The sequence below is a fragment of the Python bivittatus genome, unplaced genomic scaffold, assembly GCF_059951505.1.
Source record: "Python bivittatus isolate LINGU-HERP-01145 unplaced genomic scaffold, Pbiv_v1 ctg000220_np1212, whole genome shotgun sequence".
Classification (NCBI taxonomy): domain Eukaryota; kingdom Metazoa; phylum Chordata; class Lepidosauria; order Squamata; family Pythonidae; genus Python; species Python bivittatus.
In genome coordinates, this window is record NW_028277048.1 from 14,529,536 (window position 1) to 14,556,411 (window position 26,876).

General features: G+C 42.0%; 1 protein-coding gene across 2 annotated transcripts in view; it reads right to left on the reverse strand.

The window, feature by feature from the left end:
* Positions 1-26,876, reverse strand: part of STAT6 (signal transducer and activator of transcription 6) — a 61,732-nt gene that overhangs the window by 3,638 nt on the left and 31,218 nt on the right. Inside the window, exons 8-20 of one of the 2 annotated variants that reach the window (XM_007430700.4) lie at positions 24,167-24,286; positions 20,994-21,182; positions 18,077-18,164; positions 16,897-17,019; positions 15,798-15,890; positions 14,760-14,966; positions 14,568-14,662; positions 13,329-13,465; positions 7,568-7,714; positions 5,780-5,840; positions 5,057-5,152; positions 1,272-1,349; positions 166-333 (exon numbers count right to left, since the gene is read on the reverse strand). In XM_007430700.4, the coding sequence (XP_007430762.1) occupies positions 166-333; positions 1,272-1,349; positions 5,057-5,152; positions 5,780-5,840; positions 7,568-7,714; positions 13,329-13,465; positions 14,568-14,662; positions 14,760-14,966; positions 15,798-15,890; positions 16,897-17,019; positions 18,077-18,164; positions 20,994-21,182; positions 24,167-24,286 (1,602 nt within the window). The remainder of the gene's footprint in view (positions 1-165; positions 334-1,271; positions 1,350-5,056; positions 5,153-5,779; positions 5,841-7,567; positions 7,715-13,328; positions 13,466-14,567; positions 14,663-14,759; positions 14,967-15,797; positions 15,891-16,896; positions 17,020-18,076; positions 18,165-20,993; positions 21,183-24,166; positions 24,287-26,876) is intronic. The other variant, XM_007430701.4, reaches the window with a different exon arrangement.

The window sequence follows — 26,876 nt, forward strand, 5'->3', positions numbered from 1 at the left end:
TATAGCAGGTTCCCTACACTATAATTTCTGGGGACTCTAGAAGAAGCCATGACATGCCTTCAGATAAAACCACAGGAGGAAAAAGTAAAATTGCAAAGCCCCGTCAGTGAGGAATCTCTTTGCCTTTACCCTCTTTTCTACCTACAAGATGCCATCTACACTCACCTTAATGGGTCTTCCAGCACATGGAGCTGATGATTCCCTGGGTATGTTATGGTGTCCTCATTGGACATACAGAGGTCTGGCATCTCTATGTCCTGGCACATGGGGTATGAATCCACTGGACCAAGGGGTGAAGCATCTTCCAAAGGGTATGAGCAAGTCATTAATTCACTATGAGAAGAAAGAAAGAGTAGACACAATGCAGCTCTAAACACTGAAAAGTGGAACAGGAAATCCTAACATTGCCAGAAAGTACTAACTTAAGATCCAAAGCCAATTGACCTGTGAAATGGAAAATGACACTAAGGTCTTTGCTCTCTAGATAGTTTGGGTTGATATGTTTATTGCCCAATCCCACAATCCCACAATGAAGAAGCCAACTTGCATTCAGTTAATACAATATATAAATGTGCTTTTTTTGATTAACCAATTATGTTTAAATTAGCCTTGGGTTTTATGTATGATATTAATATTGGGCAAATAGCTATTTTATTGCTTTCATATTGCATATTTAATAAACATTTTTTATATATCATGCCAGCTCTCTACATTTTGCTGGATTGGGTATTTCTATTCTTGGTGAGATCCAAGTAAGCTAGTCCTTGGTTTATGACTGCTGTTCAGTGACTGTGCGAAGTTACAATAGCACTGAAAAAGTAACTTTATGACTGGTCCTCAAACTTATGACCATCGCAGTGTCCCATGGTCACGTGATCACTATTTGGGTGCTTCAAAATCAGTGCACATTTATGACGGTTGCAGCATCCCAAGGTCATGTGATCAATGTGTGAGCTTCACAGCTGGCTTCTGACAAGCAAAGTCAATAGAGAAGCCGGCAGTAAAATTGCAAGTCGCTGTCATGTGATGTCTCACTTAATGACCATGGGTGATTCGCTTAACAACCACAACAGAACTGATGTTGTAAGTCTGGCACAGTCACATGATGTTTTGCTTAACAACCATGTCTCAGCAACGGAGTTGCCGGTCCCAATTGTGGTCATTAAGTGAGAACTACCTGTATAACATTCAGTCAGTGTCCTCCCTGCTCCCCGCCTCTCTGAGACAGACAAACAAAAGAGAAAGGGACCTGCTCGGCCAGGGATCCTTACAGTGGTAACTGTGAGCTTCCATACGTTGTGCTGCTGGCTAGAGATGTCCCTATAGATGATGGAACCATCACTGGCTGGCTGTGGCAAACACAGAGGAAGGCTATGTCAAATACTGGTCAGAATAATCCCAATATTCTATCAAGTGTGTGGAAATAAACATATAGACCTAGGGGGTATAGCAACAAATCTTTACTTATTTTTACCTACTGGTTGCATTGTTTTGTTTTTTTAAATCCTACCTTCATACTTTATTCATTGCATTTTTACTTTGTTCTTCCTTCAAGTGACTTAGGACAGTCTACATTAGTGTTTCTCAACTTCAGCAACTTCAGCATGCTGGCTGGGGAATTCTGGGAGTTGAAGTCTACACATTTTAAAGTTGCTGAGGTTGAGAAACATTGGTCTAGATGGTTCTCCTCCCTTCTTTTTATACTCACACCACTCTTCTGAGAGAGGTTGGCTGGGGAGAAAGAGAGTTGAGGTTCACATATCACTCTTAGCCAGGAGTTGTTTAATGATGGTTAACCAGTATAGTGGGTTTTGCATAATATAATATAACATTTTCAGACAGTAGGCACCATGTTTTATCTTGCGTGATGCCAAGGTATGCAAACTAGCCAAATAAATAAATGGTTCAATTCTCACCCTTCACATCTTTCAAGATCTCATGGGAAAATGCTACAAACTTAGGAAATGTGATAAATTCACAAGATTTCAGCCTTGTTTTTGTTTTAAAGTGGGAGTTCTGTATATGCCATTTAAAGATGCCATGGACATCATGATGCCTCAGGAAATTGCACTGCTGACCTAGGCACTATGACTGAGCTAGGTTTATAGATCACATTGCTTGGATTCACATGCTGCACTAAGCCAAAACCAAGCAACCCACATTGCATACTGCAATATGTGAACCTAGCCAGTGACTCGTCCATGGAACTGGGGTTCATGGCAAAGCGTGTATTTGAACTTAATCTTTCTTTGTTCCAGGTTCAAACTATTATGCAATACTGGCTTTAGTATGGGGACTACATTGTTTGCTATAATTTACAGGTAGTCCTTGACTTACGACCACAATAGGGACCAGAACATTCATCGTTAAGTGGTGCAGTTGTTAAGCAAGGTGTCAGGTGACTGCATGTAATTTTATGACACTTTTATGGTGGTCATTAAACAAATCACCATGGTCATTAAGTGAATCACATGATTCCCCATTGATTTTGCTTGTCGGAAGCTGGCTGGGAAGGTCACAAATGGTGATCACATGACCCAGTTCAATTCTCACCCTTCTGAGAACCATCTGCAACCATCGTAAACACACACCAGTTGCCAAATGCCCAGATTTTAATCATGTGGCCAGAGGGCCGCTGCAACAGTTGCAAGTTTGAGGACTGATCATAAATCACTTTTTTCAACACCATTGTAACTTCAAATGATTGCTAAACGAATGATCGTAAGTCAAGGACTACCTGTATTTATGCTCAAGTTACTGTGAGCCACTGAACAAATGGCAAAAACCCTAAAGGAATTATTTCAAATATTTTATAAATCAACAATGTTCTAGTTATAATATTTAAGCATCATGTGCTTATTGATTACACAGGTTTATATCTTGGCAAGAAATTATGCCAAATAAAGTTCAATAAACTCTCCTGAGATCTGACCTTATCTATTTTCTGAAGAAGCAGGAACTTCCTCTTCTACATGTATCTATAATCACTCTGAAAATCAGTAATGCAATAAGGCCAATCTATTAGTCAGTGGAATTTAGTGAAACACTAGGCGTCATTTCTCTGCTCTTCTCTTTTGCAGCAAAGAAACAACAGGCACAGGAGAAAGTGGTTAATTATTCCACATTTCCTCTGAAGCGTCTCCCCTTCCACCCAAATCAAGCAGAGTTCCAAATCTATGCACCCATGTCCTTCCTTAACACAGGTCTGAAGCAGAATTGGGAACATTTTTACAAAGCAGGGAGAGAGATTCATTGTATTTCAATATCACCGATCACTGAAGCCTAAAAAAATTGATACACCATTGGAGATGCACGCATTTGCACAAAAGAGCAGGGGGGCTGCATTGTCAAATTAATATGGGGGGGGAAATGAAACATCTGTTCTCATTCACATTACAGCCAACGTCCACCTTCACCCTCTGAGTCACTACTTTTAGCAAATAAAAGAGATGAGGGGATCCAGTCACTAATTTCCTATACCTGTGACATAGTGAGATACTAAGGAAGATGACCTTGACAGAAATATTCAGGAACTGTTACCTAGGCAAAAGGGGCTGAAACATCTTTAAATTCAGAACAACAAGATATTATTATAGCCAGTCTCAATAAAGGTAGTTTTAGCCTTCCTGTGGAGTTGATTTCCTGGTCTGGTCTATCTAGAGGAGCTGACATCGATCTTACAAGTCTTATTGTGTCATACTTCTTCCTCCTTCTTATATTCCAGTCTGCCTGAGCTGCTTCCAAATGTTATCTCATTGTTCTGGACATAAAAAAATGTTTCAGCCCCTTTTGCCTAGGTAATGGTTCCTGCATATTTCTCACAAGATCATCTTCCTTACTCTCTACACATAGATTGAATTAATCAGCATTTTTGCTTCAGATCAAAACTATACATGTCAAGATACACGTCAGCACTACCAAAAAAGAAACCTACCACAGCATTTTCACATCCCAATTCCCCTTTCATAAAATCAAAGAGAAGACACTGATGCTGACGTCAGTCCTACTTTGAAGCATTGTATAAGTAGCTACATCTCAGGGTTCTTTTTTCTCCATATCGCTTTGCAGAAGTTCAGAAAGAGCTGTGGACTTGATCCCACAGTGTTGGCTCTGCCTGGGAGCTGAGTCTTTTTTTTTTTTATTCCACATGAGAGTAATTGAAACTGTTCTATTCTTTTGCAGGGCAGCAGCTTTGCAGAACTTGTAGGTGGATCCTTCTCCATTGCTGAGAAATCTTTCCTCAACCTGTCTCCTGAGTTTGCAGCTCCTCTTCAAAGCAACTGCTCCATTTTCTTCTCTTCCTTTTTTTTCATATAACCAAGTAGTTGTGCACAATGTAAACTAAGAATATGGATGGGATAGGAGAAGTAATAGCAATTTATTCTCCTCCCTTCTTTGGTGTGAGAGGGAGAAGGAGAGAATTTTCATCCTCCAGGACCGAGAGTAACTCAGACTTGGGCCTCAACAGCATTCTCCAACGTTTCAATGTTGAAGAAGTGAAATTGATCACAAGTGGGCTTCAAGATACAAGATACAAGCCTCAAGGATTGGGAGGGCAAAAAATGGGGGCAATGTGAAGGCACCTTTAGAATAAGTTGAATACCATCCAGATTTCATATCACACTCTTCCACAGAATACTTGTTTTAATTCATGCAATGTAAAAGGCACTGGAATATGTTGAGAGACTTCCTGAGCATTCCCCTTCATTGTCAGCCTTCCCAGGTGGACCAGACAGGAAATATGGCCAGATGAGCTAATCCTACTTAATTGTAAGGCTAGATTAGCAGAATCTTGCAAGTCTGAAAGTACAAATCTCCCACTGTCCCCTTTACAATCTGAGAAGATAGAGAGGGTCCCTTCTCAGCGTTTTTCTCCAGCCCTTATGCAACTTTGGGCTATGTCCTCTCTTATCTGACCACTCCCTTAGGCAGCATCTCTTCACCCCACCTCTCAAGGTCTTTCTCACATACCATTACATTCATAGATACATGTTCATTATATAACATACACACAATGGTAGGATTCTCAGCAATTAACCAGTAAGTCAATACTTACTCATGATAGGTTGAATCAGAATGGACTGCAAGATTCACATTAGAACTGCCCACAGAGTCAACTGGATTCTGAATTGACGTCGGGAATGTGCAGGGTCTGAAATTAAACACAGTTTATGTGAACATCCATTTGTGAGGCCACAGTCACTTCCTGTACTTTTACAGACCCTGATCTAAAGATGACACATCTGATCTGTTTTCCCCTGCCTTGTTCAAAATGGTACCAATAGGATAAAATCAAGGCTGAGAGAGAGAGAAGATAAAATCTATCTATCTATCTATCTATCTATCTATCTATCTATCTATCTATCTATCTATCTATCTATCAAATTTATATGGCTGCCCATCTCATGAATGTGACTCTGGGAGGCATACAATAAAAACCTACCCAGATGCTATCCATTAGCTTCCTTCAACAGCTTTATGATGTTATGTTGGGCTCCATTCCCCATGGTAAGAAGGGAGAGAGAGACAAGCAGCCCAAACTGGAAGTCCAGTAAGATAGCCATGGAAGAATGTTAAGGGCAAAAGGGACATGGCTGAAAGGCAGGAAGAAGTGCTTTACAAACCTTCCCTTCACTTCAGCAGATCTACATTAAGGTAGATCTGAATTCACTGTCTACTACTGGAGAGGTTAGTTAGGAAAAGATTGTCAAGATATTTGCACCCAATCCCAAGGAATGTTAAGAGAAGAGGAAAAAAGTTGGAGAATTCACACACTCACGTGTCTACAGTTATCGTTAATCTGGCTGGGACGTAACTGCTGGTGTTCTTTCGTGTCTCTGCTGTGGGAAGAAACATGACCACATTTTAGCCTCTCAACACACAAATGAGTTTATATTTTTCATACAGAAAGCAATTTCAAGGAGGTTTTGCAACAAGAGGAAGCCCTCAGTAGAAGTTGCTTCCCTCTATAGCAGCTGTTCCTGGCCTGGGATCTTCCAGCGTATCAATTGCAGAATTTTGGAAGGTAGAGTCCCAAGATATTTGGGAACTAACCAGATTGGGTTGTAGGCATGAGTTAAGGGTTTGATGCATCCAATGTCTCACAGAAGTTCTCACATATAAGGACACTGGAAACAGTCCAGGCAGGAATTCAACTTAGGAGCCACCATCCAAATACTAGATGAACTTATCATGTGACCTGCTCTGCCTTATCTTTAGAATCTCCAAGCAGGTTCTGAGCCATTAAAAAAAAAAGGCTTACTTTTTATCTATAAAAATGAGTCTCTCCACATTTTCTGATTCATACAGCAAAAGCTCTGCCTGACCTCAGTAGCTACCTGCTCTGCAAGTCACACCTTTTCTTTGATTGCCCATCATTGTGACTTGAACTATGTACGTTTATGTGTGAAAACTTGCAGATTTGCTGAAAGTTTGCTCTGTCTTGGATGCAAAATGGAACTGGGGAGGGCAATTAGACACAAATCAACCCTTATCTGGTCCATGACATTTTATATGTGTTTATTATAAATCCATTCTTGTTTGTCCCACTTTTACATTACTTTGTGATTTATAAAAACCTTTGCCAAAATTTGCTTCTGCTTGCAGAGTTTTAATATATGTTCTGTCAAAATACATATTTTCTACTATATTTTGATAATTTTCTTGAACTAAGACCAGCATTACACAAGTGGATCATCAACTTCTGATGTGCATATTAAGCTGCCAAGTTCCAATTAAGTCAGTCACCAAAATTGCATTTAACTTTCCAAACATTTCTAGTTATTTTGATTGTGGGACATATAGAATCTTGCCCTTGCATAAGATATATATAATAAATACATATACATATACCAGATTAAAATTCCAGTATCTGCATAGAATTTTTTCCTCTCTGTTTAATTCTGCTGCTCTTTTCTTCAAACTTAGTTTAACCTTGTTCTTTACTACATATATCTGAACAAATATGAAGTCAGTGAAAAAACCAAAACTCAGTATAAAAAGAAAGTTGATCAGTGAAGGCCCTCTTGCTATAGTCCATATACACAGTAAATGGATTTATAATCTCTAAAACAGAGGGCCTTCTTGGTAGTGGCAAAACAATTTTCAACTTCTTAGAGGAGTATTCGTGGTGCCAATCTTGTTCTCTTTTCAGCTTTTGCTTTGGGAATTCTGAATGTAAATTAAATTCCTTAACTAACTGAAAAAAAATTATGTCTTGCCATTTTAATCTCTTATTGTTTAGTTTGTACTGCTCTATTTCGATTGCATTTCTGATTTTGCTGTATATTGGCAGGAAATCTCCTTTTGGATGAAAGTAAGTGCAAAGAAAATTTTAAAATAAATCAATAATTTAAATAAGAGAATTCCTGTTGTGGCTGCTGTCAGGCCTCTTTTTTCCATCTTCCTGTGCATCAACCCTCCCTCCTTCAACTTGACTTTCAACCAGATATATTCCAGCAAATGTTAAATTCTGCCCCTGCCTGTTGGGAACAGGAAAGAAACAGCTCATTCAGAGCCTTGTAAAATATCGAGCATCTTCTCCCCTGCCCTTCTCCCCACCACTCACTGTTGTAGTCCCTCCTGAAAGCCTCATGTTTGGGCCTGTTAGGATAAAGCATATGGAGCTGTGGGAGATCCAGAACACAGTCAGCCAATGAACGAATGGACAATTGCTTTGCCGTGAACGGCTGGATGTTCTCCACCTGAGTGGAACCTGAGACAAAGGAAGAGAAAACAGCCCATGAAGGAATGAAAATGTGAGCCCATCACACACACACAAAAAAGTATACCTATGATCCAGAGCAGCCACCCCCAACATCTAGATGGGTTGGATTTGCATCTATCAGATTCCCAGTCAGTCTGGCCTTTGCCTGGGAATCCTATTTATAATTGTTGATTTAAATTTATAAGACTGCCCAACTCTGGGCAGCGTACAAATTGGGTTAAGCTCAGATCTGTTCCTCCCTTTTAGATCTCAACAGTACTAGGACAAGACCTTAACAGCATCACTCAGTTGACTTGGGATCGAGATGGGCAGCAGGGTATCATTAGCATACTGACAGTACCAGGCCCCATGTCAATGAATACCACACTCAGTGGCTTTACGTAGATTTTAAACAGGAGGGCTGAGATTGTCGAGTCCCGGGGCATCCAAATCAGGGGACTCAGGTTCGAATCTCTTTCCCATCAACACCAGTTGGAACTAGCTGTGGAGAAAGGAGAACCATTGCAACACTATGCCTCCCACTGAATCTATACAGTCAATCCAGTAGGATACCATGATTAATGGTATCAAAAGGAAATCAGGGAAAATCAGGACAGTCACATCACCTCCATCCTGGCCTTGCCACAGACCATCAACAAGTATGATCAGTGTTGTCTCCATACTATGTCCTGCCCTGAAGCCCAACTGAAAAGGACCCAGATGATCCATTTCCTCCAAGGCCTTCTCAAGCTGTAACCTGGTCACCTTCTCAGCAACCTTCTTTAAACAGGGGAGATTGGGGACTGGACAAAAACTGCCCAGAATTGTTAGATCCAGCTACAACTTATTGAGGAGGAGATGCACCTCAAGGCAGGTGGAACCATCCACTCACATAAAGATGCATTTACTACATCTTCCCAACCACCTTAGGGAGGCCTTCACTAGCCAGGAACAACATTGATCTAAAAGACAGGTGGCCATGTTAACAGTCTCAATGACCCTGTATTTTTCCTCAGGAGTTACAGGAGCAAACACTTTCCAGGTAACAGAGCAAGACATCTCTCATTCAATTAGCTTGGATTTGCCTAGTTGGGAGTCTAATTCTGAGTGGATCCAAGTGACTTTATCTGTCAGAAGCCCAAAGTATTCCTCATACCAGTCCTGAACATGTTCTTGTGACCCTTTCTTCCCCAGAAGGGAATGGGTCATCTTAAAAAGGACTATAGGTTGGCTCTCTGCAGACATGATGAGAGCAGAAAAATAAGTACATTTTGCCACTTAGATGTAATCCCTAATTTGGGCTCTTACATGTGCTTGGTCATAATTCACTCTTTGTCTTTCTCCAACAGTACTCTAGGAGCCTCTTCTGTTCTTTTGTCCTCCAGAACTCCTCAGAAAACCAGTGAAACCCCCAGAATCAATGAACTGGGAGAAGCCATATAGAAGCAATCTGACCTAAGGCCATTGACACCCACCCATTCCAGGTGGTGACTAAGGCCTCAGTGAAACTGCTCACCAGATCCCCAGGAAAAAAACCAGATTCCTCTGAAATCTATCCAGATCCATTACTTGGCTGGGAGGGGGCAGCAGCCAGTGAGCTGAAAAACAACCAAAAAGTGATCTGTCCATGACAAAGGACTGATGGTAATGTCCTCCATGTTCAGATCACATTGCAATTGCCCTGAGACAAATCCTGATCTAACATGTGACCACCTGTCGGTATTGGGCCCTCAATTACCTGGGACAGGTCCATGATTGTCATGATGGCCATGAACCCCTGGGTTGCTCTTGTGATTCTCTGCCACATGAAGGCAAATTGAACTCTCCAAGGACTATTAGTCTGAAATATTCTACTGCCAACAGAACAACAGAATTGAGCAGCTTAGGCAGGGATGTTGCTATACAACAGGGAGGCCAATACATCAGTAACAAATCCAACTCTGCCCTGGAGCCCCACTTCAACCACAGAGTCTTGCATCCAGTTACCTGCAGCACAGTGCCTCCGAAAGCTGTTAGGGCCTTCTGTGTAACATCTGCTACCCCACCCCTTCATCCTGGGTTCATAGCTGTCACATTTGAAACCCAGATGAGCACAACTCTGAGAGAGGAGCATCTCCGTTTGGGCCAACCCAGGTCAGCCACCATATACAGTGGGGCAAAAAAGTATTTAGTCAGCCACCAATTGTGCAAGTTCTCCCACTTAAAAAGATGAGAGAGGCCTGTAATTTCCATCACAGGTATACCTCAACTATGAGAGACAAAATGGGGAAAAAATCCAGAAAATCACATTGTCTGATTTTTAAAGAATTTATTTGCAAATCATGGTGGAAAATAAGTATTTGGTCAATATCAAAAGTTCATCTCAATACTTTGTTATATATCCTTTGTTGGCAATGACAGAGGTCAAACGTTTTCTGTAAGTCTTCACAAGGTTTTCACACACTGTTGCTGGTATTTTGGCCCATTCCTCCATGCAGATCTCCTCTAGAACGGTGATGTTTTGGGGCTGTCGCTGGGCAACACGGACTTTCAACTCCCTCCAAAGGTTTTCCATGGGGTTGAGATCTGGAGACTGGCTAGGCCACTCCAGGACCTTGAAATGCTTCTTACGAAGCCACTCCTTCCTTGCCCGGGCGGTGTGTTTGGGATCATTGTCATGCTGAAAGACCCAGCCATGTTTCATCTTCAATGCCCTTGCTGATGGAAGGAGGTGTTCACTCAAAATCTCATGATACATGGCCCCATTCATTCTTTCCTTTACACGGATCAGTCGTCCTGGTCCCTTTGCAGAAAAACAGCCCCAAAGCATGATGTTTCCACCCCCATGCTTCACAGTAGGTATGGTGTTCTTTGGATGCAACTCAGTATTCTCTCTCCTCCAAACACGACGAGTTGAGTTTAGACCAAAACGTTCTACTTTGGTTTCATCTGACCATATGACATTCTCCCAATCCTCTTCTGGATCATCCAAATGCTCTCTAGCAAACTTCAGACGGGCCCAGACATGTACTGGCTTAAGCAGGGGGACACGTCTGGCACTGCAGGATTTGAGTCCCTGGCGGCGTAGTGTGTTACTGATGGTAGCCTTTGTTACTTTGGTCCCAGCTCTCTGCAGGTCATTCACTAGGTCCCCCCGTGTGGTTCTGGGATTTTTGCTCACCATTCTTGTGATCATTTTGACCCCTTGGGGTGAGATCTTGCGTGGAGCCCTAGATCAAGGGAGATTATCAGTGGTCTTGTATGTCTTCCATTTTCTAATTATTGCTCCCACAGTTGATTTCTTCACACCAAGCTGCTTGCCCATTGCAGATTCAGTCTTCCCAGCCTGGTGCAGGTCTACAATTTTGTTTCTGGTGTCCTTCAACAGCTCTTTGGACTTGGCCATAGTGGAGCTTGGAGTGTGACTATTTGAGGTTGTGGACAGGTGTCTTTTATACTGATAACAAGGTCAAACAGGTGCCATTACTACAGGTAACGAGTGGAGGACAGAGGAGCCTCTTAAAGAAGTAGTTACAGGTCTGTGAGAGCCAGACATCTTGCTTGTTTGTAGGTGACCATATACTTATTTTCCACTATGATTTGCAAATAAATTCTTTAAAAATCAGACAATGTGATTTTCTGGATTTTTTTCCCCATTTTGTCTCTCATAGTTGAGGTATACCTATGATGAAAATTACAGGCTTCTCTCATCTTTTTAAGTGGGAGAACCTGCACAATTGGTGGCTGACTAAATACTTTTTTGCCCCACTGTATATGGTGGCTGACCTGGGTTGGCCCAAACGGAGTTGGTCCTCTCTCAGAGTTGCTACAATATGTCCTTTCCTGCTGGAAGACTGGCATATTCCAATTGCCAACGTTCCTGCTGCAGCAATTCTAGCCCACACAATCTCCAGAATGGTGGACCAGTGACTGGACCTCCTCTGCTTCCATGCTAGGATCTGCAGGTGAGTCATGGGAAGCTGTCCAACCCAAGGATCTGTCTCCTCACTATAGGCTGGCTACTGTCTCCTTCTTGGTGCCCCTCTGTGGTTTGTCACACCATTCTAGCCCCACGTGGATTTCCTGCTCCTGATTGGAGTGTAGTCCAGTGCCACACCTGCTTCAACATTTGCCCACCCATTCTAAAAAACCTCACCACTCATTGACCAAAGAAACAACATACACACACCACCTCTTAGAATGCCTACCAGTAGCAATCACTTTTCTCCAATCACCTTGAAAAAAGAAAATCCCAAAACATCAAGTTCCCAGGTTGGAGAAGGCCAATCCAGAACATTTATATTGTGAACTGCCCAGACTCAGTCTGGAGTCAGGCTCATATATATTGAATTAAATAAATTAATAAAACATTGCTTATGATAAGAGACAATGAAAGACAGTCTGAACCTGTGGTGATCACTCCAAGTAGAATTAAGGGTACTGTTGACAGAGGATCAGTAGCTGAATGTGCACAAGTCATGTTTTTTCTTGTGGTTTCATTTGTAGGCTGCTGACTAAGAGCCACTGACTAAGACAACAGGACTTAAAATGGAGGCCCTTCCTTCAGTGGCATCTTACACTGCAGGGGATGATCGCTCAGGCATATTTTAGAACATCACAGACACTTAATTGAACGAGGACTGCGCACGTCTTTTGAGATTTTGCCAATCGTGATGTGATTCTATTAACTTTAGCTAGGTTAGGATTCAAATTCACCAGTCTTTTCTTAGGATATATTCCAAGAGGGGAAAAAAAGGAGAAATATTCCATCTATCTTCCCAATACTATTTCATCTCCAAGCCTGCCTCCATCAAAGATGTATGATTCTGTCTCCCACTTTTAATTCAGGAACATACTTATTGCTTAAAAACTTCATCTGCAGGCTTCAGTATGCCCATGTAACACCTCTGCTTTGTGAGCTGCACTGGTTGCGAGTTTGCTTCCAGGTGCGAATGAAGATGCTTGTTGCTACCTATAAAGCCCTACCTGACAAAGGGTCTGGTTACTTGAGGGACTGCCTGTCTCCCATAGTATCTGCCCAACCAGTTCAATCTGGCAGAGTTGGCACACTCTGGGTTCCATCAATTATACATTGCCACCTATCAGGACTCCAGAAGCATGCCTTCTCTGTAGCAGCGCTTGCTGTCTGGAATAAGGCTCCACCCAAAATTTGAATGGCTCCCACCCTGCTGGTGTTTCAAAGGGCCTTAAACACCTGGCTCTTCATCCAGGCCTTTGGAGAGGACAACTGATGCCCCTTTCTTCCTTTCTGTTGCCCTCTGGGTTTATTTTCTTTGCCATTGTTGTTCATTTGTCTTGTGCTGTTTTCATGGGGGGTTTTTTTGTATTGTTCTCTGTTTTTTAAATGTTTTAATAATTGTAAACCACCCAGAGTCACTGGGAGTCAAGCGGCATGTAAAATTACCATCATCATCATCATCATCATCATCATCATCATCATCATCATCATCATTATTATCATCGTCATCAGCTTCAACTTCAACAAGGCTTACTTCCAAGTAAAAGTTAATAGGATTTCATCGAAGTGATGAAGATGCAGATCACCTATCTAATGGAGACATAAGAACATATTTCCACTGCTTTCAGCTCCGTAAATATGGAGCTGTCCTACACAAAGGCATACCATCTTGGAGGTAGGTGACGTAGGCAATGCTGATGCCACCAATCTCGGAGTCACTGAAACGTAGCAGAAAAGTCCCAGCTGGTGCATTGCTCAGGCAACTGAAAACATATTGCTTGCTGACAAAGCCCATTATCAGTCTGCATGAACAAAATAGGGAGACAGAGGGAAAAACAAAGGAGAAAACCAATAATCAACACTGCAGGGCTTACAGAATTGTAGTAATGATTGAAAGGAAAAAGTGCACCCCCATGATTGTGAAATTGGAAAAAATAGCTGAACTTTCTTATTCTGTGACTATCCGTGTGGGCCAGTATTAAGATTCAAATGACATGGAAAATAAATATGCTTTCTTATACTGAAAAAAATTGGGAGGAAAACAAGCTATGTTTTCAGACCTTCACTCCCAATCCTGTTTCCTAAAACTATTTATTTTATTTATACAGGCACTCCCCAGGTTAAGAATGTCCAACTTATGGACAACTCACACTTACAAACAGGCTGCCTACTACTAAAAATGGCAGACAGTATTCTCCTTCCTTGAGCCAATGAACCGCTGAAGCCATGCAATGTTTTCAAGAACCGCTGAAGCCATGCGTTTTTAATATACACCCTGTTTTCAGTGGTTCATGAAAACATTGTGCGGTATCATCCTTACCAGGTAGACCAGACAGGAAACATGACCAGATAAGTTAATTTTACTTTATCGTAAAGCTACATTAACAGAATCCTGCAGGTCTGAAAATACAATTCTCCTGCCGTCACCTTTAGAACCCAATAACTTAGGGAGGGCCCCTTCTGAGCCTCTTGCTCCACCCACTATGCAGCTGCAGGCTATGTTCTCTCTTATCTGACCATTCTCTAGGTAGCATCTCTTCATCCCATCTCCCATGGTCATTCTCACATACCTTTACATGTGGTTTCAGTGGTTCATTGGCTCAAGGAAGAACACCGTCTGCCATTTTTAGTAACAAGCAGCCCATTCATAAGTACGAGTTCCAACTTACATATACATTCAAGTTAAAGTTAGACTTAGGAAAGATCTTGTTCTTAACACAGGGACTGCCTGTATCCCTCTTAACCGTAAAAGGTTAGGCTGAGAGATGGTGACTGACCCAAAGTCTCCCAGCTGGTTTCCGTGCCTAAGGTCTGATCAGAATTCAGAGTCTCCTGGTTTCTAGTCCAGCACCTTAACCACTATGTTATCTAATGCATCCTGGTTTGATCCATTCATTTCCTTACCTGTCAGACCAGTAGTTCTTCAGGTATTTCTTGGTGAGGTCAAGAATGCCTTCAAACCACTGCCAAAATGTAAATCCTCTACCAGGAAGCATCTCCTATAAGTTGCAAGGTGAGTATGAGATGCAGATGATAGTGACCTTATAAGCCCACCAAGCTATCATATCACCCTTCTAACAAAAGCCATTGAGTGACCTTATTGAACTGGGACCAAGACACATGACATCTCTGGAATTCCTCTAGGCTGGTGAGGTTGTCACCAAAGATCTTCTGGGCCAAGAAGAAATAATGCTCCTTGAGTAGACCTTTCGTGGTCTGCACCTCAGCAAGGAACTTCTGGTTGAGAGTCTCACACATTGCCTTCCAGCTAACACGCTCAGCCACCACAAAGGGAACGCGATCCTGGAGCAGAATAAAAGACACAACATCACACTATAAACTATAGCAGACAACAGAACCCCATATCCTATCTTCCCCCAAAGCTGATCTGGTACTAAAAAATAACCCTCACTAAGAACAGAAACTCTAAATCTTACCTTGGTTTCTCACTGCCTTACCAATATGTGTTAGCCGGTTTATACCAATGGAGCTATGATTAGGTTTCCATGTTACAGTTCAGCCTGAAATATGAAAAGCCATTGGGCCACATGGAGAAAGTCTATGTCAAGAGTTTCCTTTCCAGAAACTGGAATAATGGTGGAGTGAGAAGCCACTGTACATGGCCCCAGGTTTCTCAGATTTTGCAAACGGCAGGGATTAATTTTAGTTTATATCCCACTTTCCTTTGAGAAGTTTTGGCAGTGTCCATGATTTTCCCCAATCTCTGCTATCCTTTGACTCTCACATAAACCCTAAGACATTGGTCAGGCTAAGACACAATTGGCCTAAACTCATCCAGTGATTTTCATAGCTGAGTATGAATGTCACCCTGAATGTTTTGAATCCTGATCATGGGCTCTAAATCCCACTGCCCCACCAGATCCTATTCTACTGGCATTATGAACGGAGAGGCTCTAGGCTGGAGATGGGGAACCTGCGGCCAGATAGAGGTTGCTGAACAGCTCCTAACATCCTTTTTACGAGCTGGACTGGGCTTCTGGAGACTCACAGGTTCCCAATCCCTTCCCTAAGGAAAGTGAAAAAACCTACCCTTTTAATAACTAAATGTCTACATTTAATTCTGCCCCTAATAATTAGCAGAGCTTTGCAATTCAGCCTGCATCTGCCACTTACAGGAGCAGCAAAAGCATTGTCCCATAAGATGGTAGCTTTGGCATTGTTGTCTTGATTTCCATGGACAATCACCACAACGGGCAGCGACAGAACCTAGAACAGAAGGAGTGAAAAAAAGTTGTAGTTAACGGATGATGATTTTCTTTACAGCTGAGCCTTCACATCTCTCTTTGACTGATCACCTTAGAACCCAAAGTGGATCTATACCTCAAGATCTATCCTTAGCTCCCAGCAGGAGTGTTTCTGTGCAGGACTCAAGTCAGCCTAAACTAGTTTTAGGGCAACTATGGGGCAAGAAGTGATGGCATGAAAGAGAGGGCCAGCTACCTGAAGCCTTCCCTTACTGTACCATATTGAACAAAAGGGTTTAGGATAGGATCCGCCTAATTGTCAATTTTTCCCAACTTTCTCTACTTATCTCAGCTTCCATAAGCTCTCGATTCTTTCAGAAAAGCAGGGTATTCAAATCCGACCTATGGATCTTGCAGTGAAGGTCAATTCAATACAAGGCGGGGAAGGTGATGCAATATGGAGACATACCATACTAAATCCTGTGAAGCCCATTTTTTTTTGTTGTTGTTGTTAAAAAAAGGCCCTCAGATCCTTACTCCAGCCCCTCTAATTCTGCTGTGAAATTTGATTTTATCTGTTTGGAACTCATACAAATTTCTGGCCCACTTGGGCTGACAGCCAGCTGTCCATCTGTTGTTGGAACCTGGTCTTAATGCATGATTAATTATACCATTACTGAAAACACTGGTGTTGTAAAGTTCTACTGAAAGAACCCTGGGGCAAGGGGAGGAAATTCCCATGGGAAAAAAGGATCATATATCCAATCAATTAATCGTGGTACTGCCCCGTGGAATCTTCTTGTTGCCAGACTAGAATTCTCCACCCCATTTAGGTCTCCGGGGCCAAACGGCTCAAGAAGGGAGGGAGAAGCACAGAGAACGGCACTAGTGGTATTTGGTTCTTTTCACAGGCTTTCCCTAACCAATTTGTATCCCTCTGTCAAGGAAACAATAAACCAATATCAGCAGCACATGACAACTCCAGTCCTAATAATAATAATAATACAGCTCCCACATGGTATAGGTACCTGTAAGTGGAATTTGGTTTTGTTGGGCCCCAGGCAAATGTTGGCACTGAAGAGGACAGCACATTTCTCTTCCGTTACAGATTCTGTGCTCTTGCGGTCACAACGCTTGATCTTTTTGAGAAGCTGAAAGACAAGAAAGAGCAAATCTCCGTTGGCTTAACTTCTGCATGGGAAAATCGGTTCCAAATCTTAGCTCCCCGCTTATCGTTTGTTGACCCCATGGCCTTCTTGAACTACAAAGCTCATCAAGCTTGCTTCTAAGCAAAGCGTGTCTTGTAGGACTCTGCAGCCATTTGGATCTGAAGGGGAAAAAGCAATTCCCAGCCACAGGACACTTCTATTACATCTCTCAGTGACTCCTTAAAGAAGCTGAATCTTTCCCTGGGCTTGCACAGCTGCTGCGCCATCTTAGGAAAAGATATGTTTGGTCTAAGGAGGTGCCAACATGTGCCACATGAACAACCCTTGCACACGCCAAATCACCCTTTCCTTTTTGAATCTGGACCGCTGTGCAGCCCAAATGGACGCTCATTCAAGGAATTTTATAGAGGACTCAGATGTCACATTTGTAACCTTCCATTAAGCTGGGCAAGACAGAAAAGCTGCAGGTGCCTTTTGACTGGTAGCGGTAACAGCTGTTTGTCCACATATGAAGTACAATGAGATGAGGATAAGAAAGCAACAGTCTCGAAGGCGGGGGAAAATAATTTTTTAAAATGCTCCCTTACATTTACACAAAAGGAGGAAGAAACCTGGATTAGAAATGTTCTCTCTGCTGTACCCAGTTTTCTCTTACTGTTATCTACATGGGAGAGTATCCTCTCAGCAGTCTGAAGTGGTACACTCCTTCCTACCACTTCCGGCATCTTATCATGCTGCAGGTGTGAATCAGGCCCAAGCTACATCATCCCAAATGATGGTTTGAAGACCCCCAATACCGCTACATTTCTTAAATTAATGGTGCAATCTGGCTGTGCTCTGAATGCAAGTTGCTTCTGAGATTTCTCGTAAACCAATTTGAGCTTACGAGCATACACATAATGAAAGAGATGGCCAACCCCCCTCTCCCAATTTTGCTATCTCTGCAAATCTTTCCAATAGCGCCATCCCGATTTACAGCCCATTCCACCACTTAAGCTGCTTGACTTCTCTCTTACTCACTTTTTCCCTTTCTGCTTACCAAATTTTTGAAGTGAGCGCTACAAGAATTGCTGGAGGCGTTTATATCCAGTGATGCCGTGTTGTTTACGATCTCTCCGGTGCTTTCACTGAAGCCAAGAGGAAAACAGAAAGGGCTCCTTCATTACCGGGAAGTGATTAGTCATTATGACAAACTCAACTTTTGGAGGGAGAGTTCCCACCCAAAACCTTGTTTAAATGCTGTGGTGAAAACAGTTCTCCTATGGATAGAAACTAACGCTATTTTTGTCTTTTTAAAGTATTTCATTTTGAAACTTTAGTTTTGAAGAGAGGAAACAGGCCACCACATTATGCTGTCAAGAAATAGCAGAATGACTGCTTTTTGTATTGGAGACTAATAGGCAGGTATGCAGAATTAAAACTACTAATTTTCCCTTTTGCACACTCAGTGTTTGCAGATACCTATATATTTATCTGTTACCATATTATTAAAAATAATTGCAAAACTTTTCTGGGCAGGCTATTATGAGAGGTTTTCTCTCTCCCATCCACAGATATTGTTTGGGTTGAGGATTATTCATTTAATTATTTCACCCTCCACCTTCTGTAAGTTACTAGAAGTATTCATTTGTTGCATGAGAGAAATCTTTCCTCATTTTAGCAGCTCTACCTTTGCTTTAAGGCAGCAAGAAAAGAGCGAGAGAAACAGTTCACAAACAGAACCCTGAAAGTGCAGTTAAAAGCAGTTCATGTGAACAGATCCCAGCACTTATCCATTAGTTTATTGCAAATATTTTAATGCTGCCTGCTCGGTCAAAACTTCATGTGATTAAAAATAAAACGTCAGATTTCATTTGGTTTGTGTTGGAGCCTAGCATGGGCTTCAAGGTTATTTTTAATTAAGTTTACTGGATGTTGGCGAGAATCTGGCATACTAACTAAATGGAGAATTAAAACACACAAACCTTTTAGCCTCATATGCAGAGTGAGTTTGCCAAGAGGAAAAACAAAGAAAATGGGATCAACAATTAAACTAAGTGGCTATAACCTTTACACGTTATTTGCCTGAGCACAGCTGTTGTCTGTGCCAACCTTTTAACTTGGCATGCCCAAGTGCCAGCTGGCAAAATTAATGCTATCTCCTGGTTGCCCTCCCCACACCCTGTTTCCCAGAAACTTCTAAACCACTTCAACTTATCTCTGCTTTCTATGCAAAATAGCCTTTTGGGATTCACAGCCACATACTCCTCCAAATAAATACTCTTTCTACTGTACTGCGTACAGTTTATATAGTACAATTTTACTCACTAATAGATAGACTATGTGACTTGTGATTTAAGCCAGACTCCGGAGTCATGTGTCATAGATTGGCAAGGTTTTTTGTTTTTTTTTAACTCCCATTTGTTTCTCAGTAGCAAAAATTAAGTGAATTTTCTTATCTTAACTGCTGACTTGGTAAGAACTAGGAGTAGTGGAAATTTAGTTCAGGTTTGGCACTGAAACCAAACTCTTAGGTTTAGGATAAGCTGAGTATAAACTCAGTTTGGGACTGACGCCTGGTTCTTTCACTCTAAAATATGGCACATCAAGCTGCGAAGGGATGTATGATTTTGGCTCAGCAAGTTGCATGAACTTGGACAATTACGGTTTGTTGATTAATCAGTAAGCTCTGGCTTTGCAAGCCACAGATTATTCTAATGTGTGATCCTAGTCTAACTATATGTTTATGCCCCTGCTTCTGATCCTCAGATCTTGGGGGTGTTAATAATCCAAATAAGGTAGTTCCAGCTAGCCTAAGGGAATAATTGGTGATAAAACAATGGAAGAAGGAGATCTTGATGCGCAAACGTAAGACAAATTCATGCAAAGGGCATTTAGAGAGACTTCAGGACTAGCTTTTCACCTATTCAGCTGCTGGCTGACACTGGAGAAGAAAGGGGCTCTTCTGCTTCAGCAACACAATCCCCTTTCCAGGATCATCCTAGTGCCTTTGCTCCTGTTGCTCATGAAAACTGTGCGATCTCATCTGCACAACTCTTATGCTACAGCATCAGACCAGAAGGCAAACAGCATGAGAAAGAGGAATTTTTTTCCAACCTAGGTTTGAAACTCAGAAGTCAGCTGCAGATACGACAACAATTCTAGACATTGTAGGCAGGAGAGCCGTGGTAGCAGAAAAAACCAGGAAGAGTCTGGTAGCACCTTTTCTAACTAACACATTTTATTAAAAGAAGTCTTCCTGAGCTATAGCTGATGAGATGCATCTGATGAAGTGAGCTGCAGTTCAGGAAACTTCTGCCTTTTAAGAAAACTCATCAGACTCCTCCTGATTTTTCTCAGCCAATTCTGAAACTCAATGGTTCTGCTTGAGGTATATTTGTTGGATCCAACCCAGCCCTGCATATTCATTTATGCCTGCAATGCAAGGATGGGAAGGACATCAAAAACACTTGCAACTCCTTGGAGAAATGATCTTATAATGAGTGACTACAAGGAGAAATCTCACTGTGGTGAGATGGGCAGCTATATAAATTGGTTTAATAAATAATAAACAAATACTACAAGAGACTTATTTTCTGTGGAAGAACTATGAGATCCATTTGATAATCAAGTTCAACATTATTTAATTCTACGCCAATTTTTATTCACACTACACTCTGGTTAGTGAATCTACATTCTCATGTAAAAAGCAAATGAAGAACAAAGTCAGTCCTACAAGTCTGAAGTCTGCCCACCCATGTTTTGCTAGAGGATGCACAAAATTGACCTTTTGAAAGTTAAAAATGTTAAAAAAGAGAAAAGTAAAATGTTCTCATTCTACCTAGATCTGTGTTTAAGAATCGATGCCTTGGTTCCCTTTCCACCCCAAATACCATCAAGTGGCATTCTTTGAAAAAAGAAACTCGGAAACAAAGCCACCAGGAGGCATGCACTGGGGCTGCGATGGTTCCCCTCACCTGAAGACAGAGGCAGAACGGTTGGCAGTCAATTCCCGGGCCTGTTTCTCGGTCACAATATCAGCCGTGACCAGAAATGAGGTTGGTGGATGCTTGAGTAAATGAGGTCCCAGCAGGAAGCGCACACTGGCTTGAAATTTGGTCTGGGTCTTTAGAACTTGCGGGGGCTGTTTTTCCACCAAAAAGGAGCTGGAGGGGAAACACAAGTCAGGATCAAGAATGGGAAGAGCCAATTCTGAGAACAGCAGCAACAGGCTTTAATATTCACCCTATTCTCTTCCCCGTCCACATTCATAAAGGCAGCAGGCAGGAGAGAAAACTGATCTAGAATGGGAAAAGCAACTGGAGGCCCTATGAGAGGGGAAGCACTGTGTGATAGTGTGCATTCAGCCATGTTTCTTGCTGGCTGTTCACGTGTACATGCAGAAACCCAAACAAATACTTTGTGCTGGTTTTGCTGGTAAGAGAGCTTAATTTCTCATATGAAAAGGTCCCATAGAAGGAGGAAGGGCTATTTGCTGAAAATAAGGAAGTTGACCTTGACAGAAATAGGCAAGATATGTTACCAAAGCGACAAGGGGAAAAACATGGCTTAAGTTCAAAACAAGAAGAACGGCATGTGCAAAAGACACCTTCCTAATTCACGTATTAAGTTGGGGGGGGGGTGGAAATAAAGCACATGCAGAGAATTCTTGCAAATATGCAAGAGAATTCTTGGAAGCCTGGTATTCAGACAAGGCAGCAATTAACAGACACATAGAGATTAACAGCATCTACATACTATTCAAAAGAGACAAAAGACCAGAAGATTGCCTCACCAGCAGTCATCACCCAGATAAGCAAAGGTCACCACCAGGCACACAATCAAGCAGTCAACAGATGCCAATCAAAGAACCACCAGAGGAGCAAAACAAAACCCCCACCCTTACCAGCACTGGCAAGGCAGGCCACAGCACATAAATAGAGAGCAAACCCCACCCCATTTCAGCACTGAAGATGTTACCTAGCCGGGTAATGAAACGTTTGCAAGAAAAGAACCAAGCTCAGAGAACCCCAAGGACTCCACAGTTCAACCCTGAGCTACACATATTCGCCTCTAAATAAAGCACAGTCAGACTTGCAAGATTCTATTACTACAGCTAATTTGGTGTAGTGATGAAGGTGCTGGCCTAGAAACCAGGAGACTCGGAATTCTAGGCCTCCCTTTGGCATGAAAACCGGCTGGGTGACTTTGGGCTAGTCGCTCTCTCCTAGCCCAGGCCACCTCACAGTGTTGTTGTTGTGGGAAAAATAGGAGGTAGGAGTTGACCAAATGTAAAGGTGGGATAATAATAATAATAATAACAACAACAACAACAACAACAACAACAGCAGCAACAACAACATGCCCAATATTAATCAATGTAGCTTTAGCCTTTGTGTGGAGTTGATCTCTTGGTATGGTCTACACAGTGGGGCTGACGGCAGTCTTGGCAAGTCTGACTGTGCTTTACAAGTAGCCCTTGTTTAGCAACCGCAATTGGGACCAGCAACTCAGTCTTTAAGCAAAGCGGTCACTAAGTGAAAAATCATATGACCACGACTGGGCTTACAATTTTACTTCAGCTTTCCTTTGCTTTACAATGTCAGAAGGATATGATCCCAAACAGTCAGGTGAGTGCAAACGGCAGGGAAGGATTCCAGAACTTAACAGGAAGCCAGGTCAAAGGGCAAATAGAGGCGAATATGTGTAGCTCAGGGTTGAACTGTGGAGTCCTTGGGGTTCTCTGAGCTTGGTTCTTTTCTTGCAAACCTTTCATTACCTGGCTGGGTAATGAAACGTTTGCAAGAAAAGAACCAAATCATTGATATGAGCATTCCAAAGGGTGCTGGGATCATAAAACAAAACCAAATCATGACACAAATGATAAATTGCAGGTGAATTTGGGCTGTTGTATATGAAGTCTATTTTATCCAGCTCTGGAAAAATGAGATTTCCTGGTACTTTACAAACCTTGGTCAAGAAATGGGTTAGTAACTTTATTTTGGATGTTTATATTATTTTTGCCTGTTTTAACCTATATGAGAATTGTAGCTGAATCAAAAGAATGGTTTTTTATTTCAGAGAATAACGCAAAGGTAAATACAGTGCATTTGAGAACTAAGGTAAGTAAATTATTTCCTCAAGGAAATTTGGTGTGCGCTTCAAAATATTTAAGTGTGTCCAATACAATATTAGGCTAACAGCTTATCTTATACAGAGACATACAAGTGTGTATGTGTGTGTGTGTATATATAAAAGAGCTATATATACATATGTGTGTAGATGTGTGTGTGTGTATACACACACACGTACACACACACACACACACACACAACTCATAGCTCCAGGGCCAAATATGACTCCAGTGTAGGAATATCTGCTCCAGTTTGCAGCACAGAGGCAAAAGAAAGTTGGGGAAAAGTTGTGGGAGTAGCAGGGAATTAAGCTTCCCATGAGATGGATGGCTGAACCTTAGACCGTAGCTCCACGTCCTCTTTAGCTTTTTCTAAAACTAAACTATAATGGATGAACAACTGAAAACAAATAAAAATGCAGGTGACTGGGAAGATGAAGAATGGGGAGAAAATGGGAAAGCAAGGATCAGGTTGGGGATATGCAAAACGAAGTGTCTAGATCAGTGTTTCTCAGCCTCAGAAACTTCACAATGTGTGGACTTCAACTCCCAGAATTCCCCAGCCAGCATGTTGTCTACACATCTTAAAGTTGCTGAGATGAGAAACACTTGTCTAGATCTTGACAATTATACTCAACCATTGGGAAGATTTTGATGTGCAACAAATTAGGGAAATGAGTCAAGAGTACAGCTCTGCATCATTTGTACACAAAATATTCTTTAACGTTTCTCTTCTGGTAACATTTCACACCTAGGAAACAGAAAGCTGATAGAACCAAGGGTCTAATGCTAGGCTGAAGTCTCAATTTCAACTATTAAAGCTCCCCAAAAAACACACCAAAGCAGTTGTAGAATGTCCTTGTGATCTCCTTTGGATATCCCCACCCTCTCTTGCTGACAATTCATGATCCAGAGTAACCAAGCAACACAGCACAATAATTCACATACCACACATAGTATGAAAGTAGATATTAATGGGAAGGAAGGAAAATACTTCTAAATAGGGACTCTCCTTACTTTTGGATAAGACTGTTGAATGTATCATCAAGATGTTCTCGAATATGAGGTTGAAGCTCAATTCCAGAGGCAACCAACTGCTGGCGGAACTGGAAGCAAATATCTACTAGACATTCCAACCTGTTAGAAACATGACAGATTTGTTTTATCTCCCAGAACTGAAATTCCACATCCATCCAAACCACATTTACCCAAGTTCTAAAAGTAAAGAAAACTGGTCAAGGGGTACAGCAGCCACTTTTCCCCCCAAGTATTAAGGATGTGCCCTGTTTTTATATGGCCTTTGGCTGCACTAGATCCCTCATGATCAGCAACAGCCAGGCACAGGCGCTGGGCTCAAAAGAGAGCTCTCCAGACAATCTATATGGCTGCCCCATCTAGAAGAGATTGTATGTCATGTGCAATTTTGTAGAGTATATATCTTGCTTTTGTGATGAAAGAGATACAAAGGATACAAGGGATAATACCTATTAAAATATTGGAAACCAGATGGGGTCCTGAATAAAAATACCAGTGGTTGGGACTGGTTTCAGTATTTGAATAGCTCTTGATAGCTCCACACGTCTAGTAAATCAAGCGCAATTATGACAAATAGAAAACATGCAGAATATAGCTACAGTGGGGCAAAAAAGTATTTAGTCAGCCACCAATTGTGCAAGTTCTCCCACTTAAAAAGATGAGAGAGGCCTGTAATTTTCATCATAGGTATACCTCAACTATGAGAGACAAAATGGGGGAAAAAATCCAGAAAATCACATTGTCTGATTTTTAAAGAATTTATTTGCAAATCATGGTGGAAAATAAGTATTTGGTCAATATCCAAAGTTCATCTCAATACTTTGTTATATATCCTCTGTTGGCAATGACAGAGGTCAAACGTTTTCTGTAAGTCTTCACAAGGTTTTCACACACTGTTGCTGGTATTTTGGCCTATTCCTCCATGCAGATCTCCTCTAGAACAGTGATGTTTTGGGGCTGTCGCTGGGCAACACGGACTTTCAACTCCCTCCAAAGGTTTTCCATGGGGTTGAGATCTGGAGACTGGCTAGGCCACTCCAGGACCTTGAAATGCTTCTTACGAAGCCACTCCTTCATTGCCCGGGGGGGGCTGTTTGGGATCATTGTCATGCTGAAAGACCCAGCCACATTTCATCTTCAATGCCCTTGCTGATGGAAGGAGGTGTTCACTCAAAATCTCACAATACATGGCCCCATTCATTCTTTCCTTTACACGGATCAGTCGTCCTGGTCCCTTTGCAGAAAAACAGCCCCAAAGCATGATGTTTCCACCCCCATGCTTCACAGTAGGTATGGTGTTCTTTGGATGCAACTCAGCATTCTCTCTCCTCCAAACACGACGAGTTGAGTTTAGACCAAAACTTTGGTTTCATCTGACCATATGACATTCTCCCAATCCTCTTCTGGATCATCCAAATGCTCTCTAGCAAACTTCAGACGGGCCCAGACATGTACTGGCTTAAGCAGGGGGACACATCTGGCACTGCAGGATTTGAGTCCCTGGCGGCGTAGTGTGTTACTGATGGTAGCCTTTGTTACTTTGGTCCCAGCTCTCTGCAGGTCATTCACTAGGTCCCCCCGTGTGGTTCTGGGATTTTTGCTCACCATTCTTGTGATCATTTTGACCCCTTGGGGTGAGATCTTGCGTGGAGCCCCAGATCAAGGGAGATTATCAGTGGTCTTGTATGTCTTCCATTTTCTAATTATTGCTCCCACAGTTGATTTCTTCACACCAAGCTGCTTGCCTACTGCAGATTCAGTCTTCCCAGCCTGGTGCAGGTCTACAATTTTGTTTCTGGTGTCCTTCGACAGCTCTTTGGTCTTGGCCATAGTGGAGTTTGGAGTGTGACTATTTGAGGTTGTGGACAGGTGTCTTTTATACTGATAACAAGGTCAAACAGGTGCCATTACTACAGGTAACGAGTGGAGGACAGAGGAGCCTCTTAAAGAAGTAGTTACAGGTCTGTGAGAGCCAGACATCTTGCTTGTTTGTAGGTGACCATATACTTATTTTCCACTATGATTTGCAAATAAATTCTTTAAAAATCAGACAATGTGATTTTCTGGATTTTTTCCCCCATTTTGTCTCTCATAGTTGAGGTATACCTATGATGAAAATTACAGGCTTCTCTCATCTTTTTAAGTGGGAGAACTTGCACAATTGGTGGCTGACTAAATACTTTTTTGCCCCACTGTATAAGGAGCCAGTTTGGTGTCGTGGTGAAGGCACCAGGCTAGAAACCAGGAGACCGGGAGTTCGAGTCCCTCCTTAGGCACAAAGTCAGCTGGGTGACCTTGGGCCAGTCCCTCTCTCTCAGCCCTAGGAAAGAGGCAAGGGCAAACCACTTCCGAAAAACCTTGCCAAGAAAACTGCAGGGTCTAGTCCAGACAGTCACTATGAGAGGACACATGCAAATCTATTCAGTTTGCATTATCAGCATAAGCTGCAGAGGTTAGCTTTTTTTATCAGAGAAATTGGATTAGCTGAGTACAGAGATTAGAAATTTTCTTTTGCTTGATACATAGGACTCATACACCATCATATATGTAAGATCTGACAAGCAAACGTAGAGATTTACACTTCTACCAACACCACTAGGCTCCTCTAGATACAGTAATACAGATAGTCCTTGCTTAATGACTGTTTGTTTAACGATGGTTTGAAGTTACGAGGGCCTCAGAAAGGTGCTTT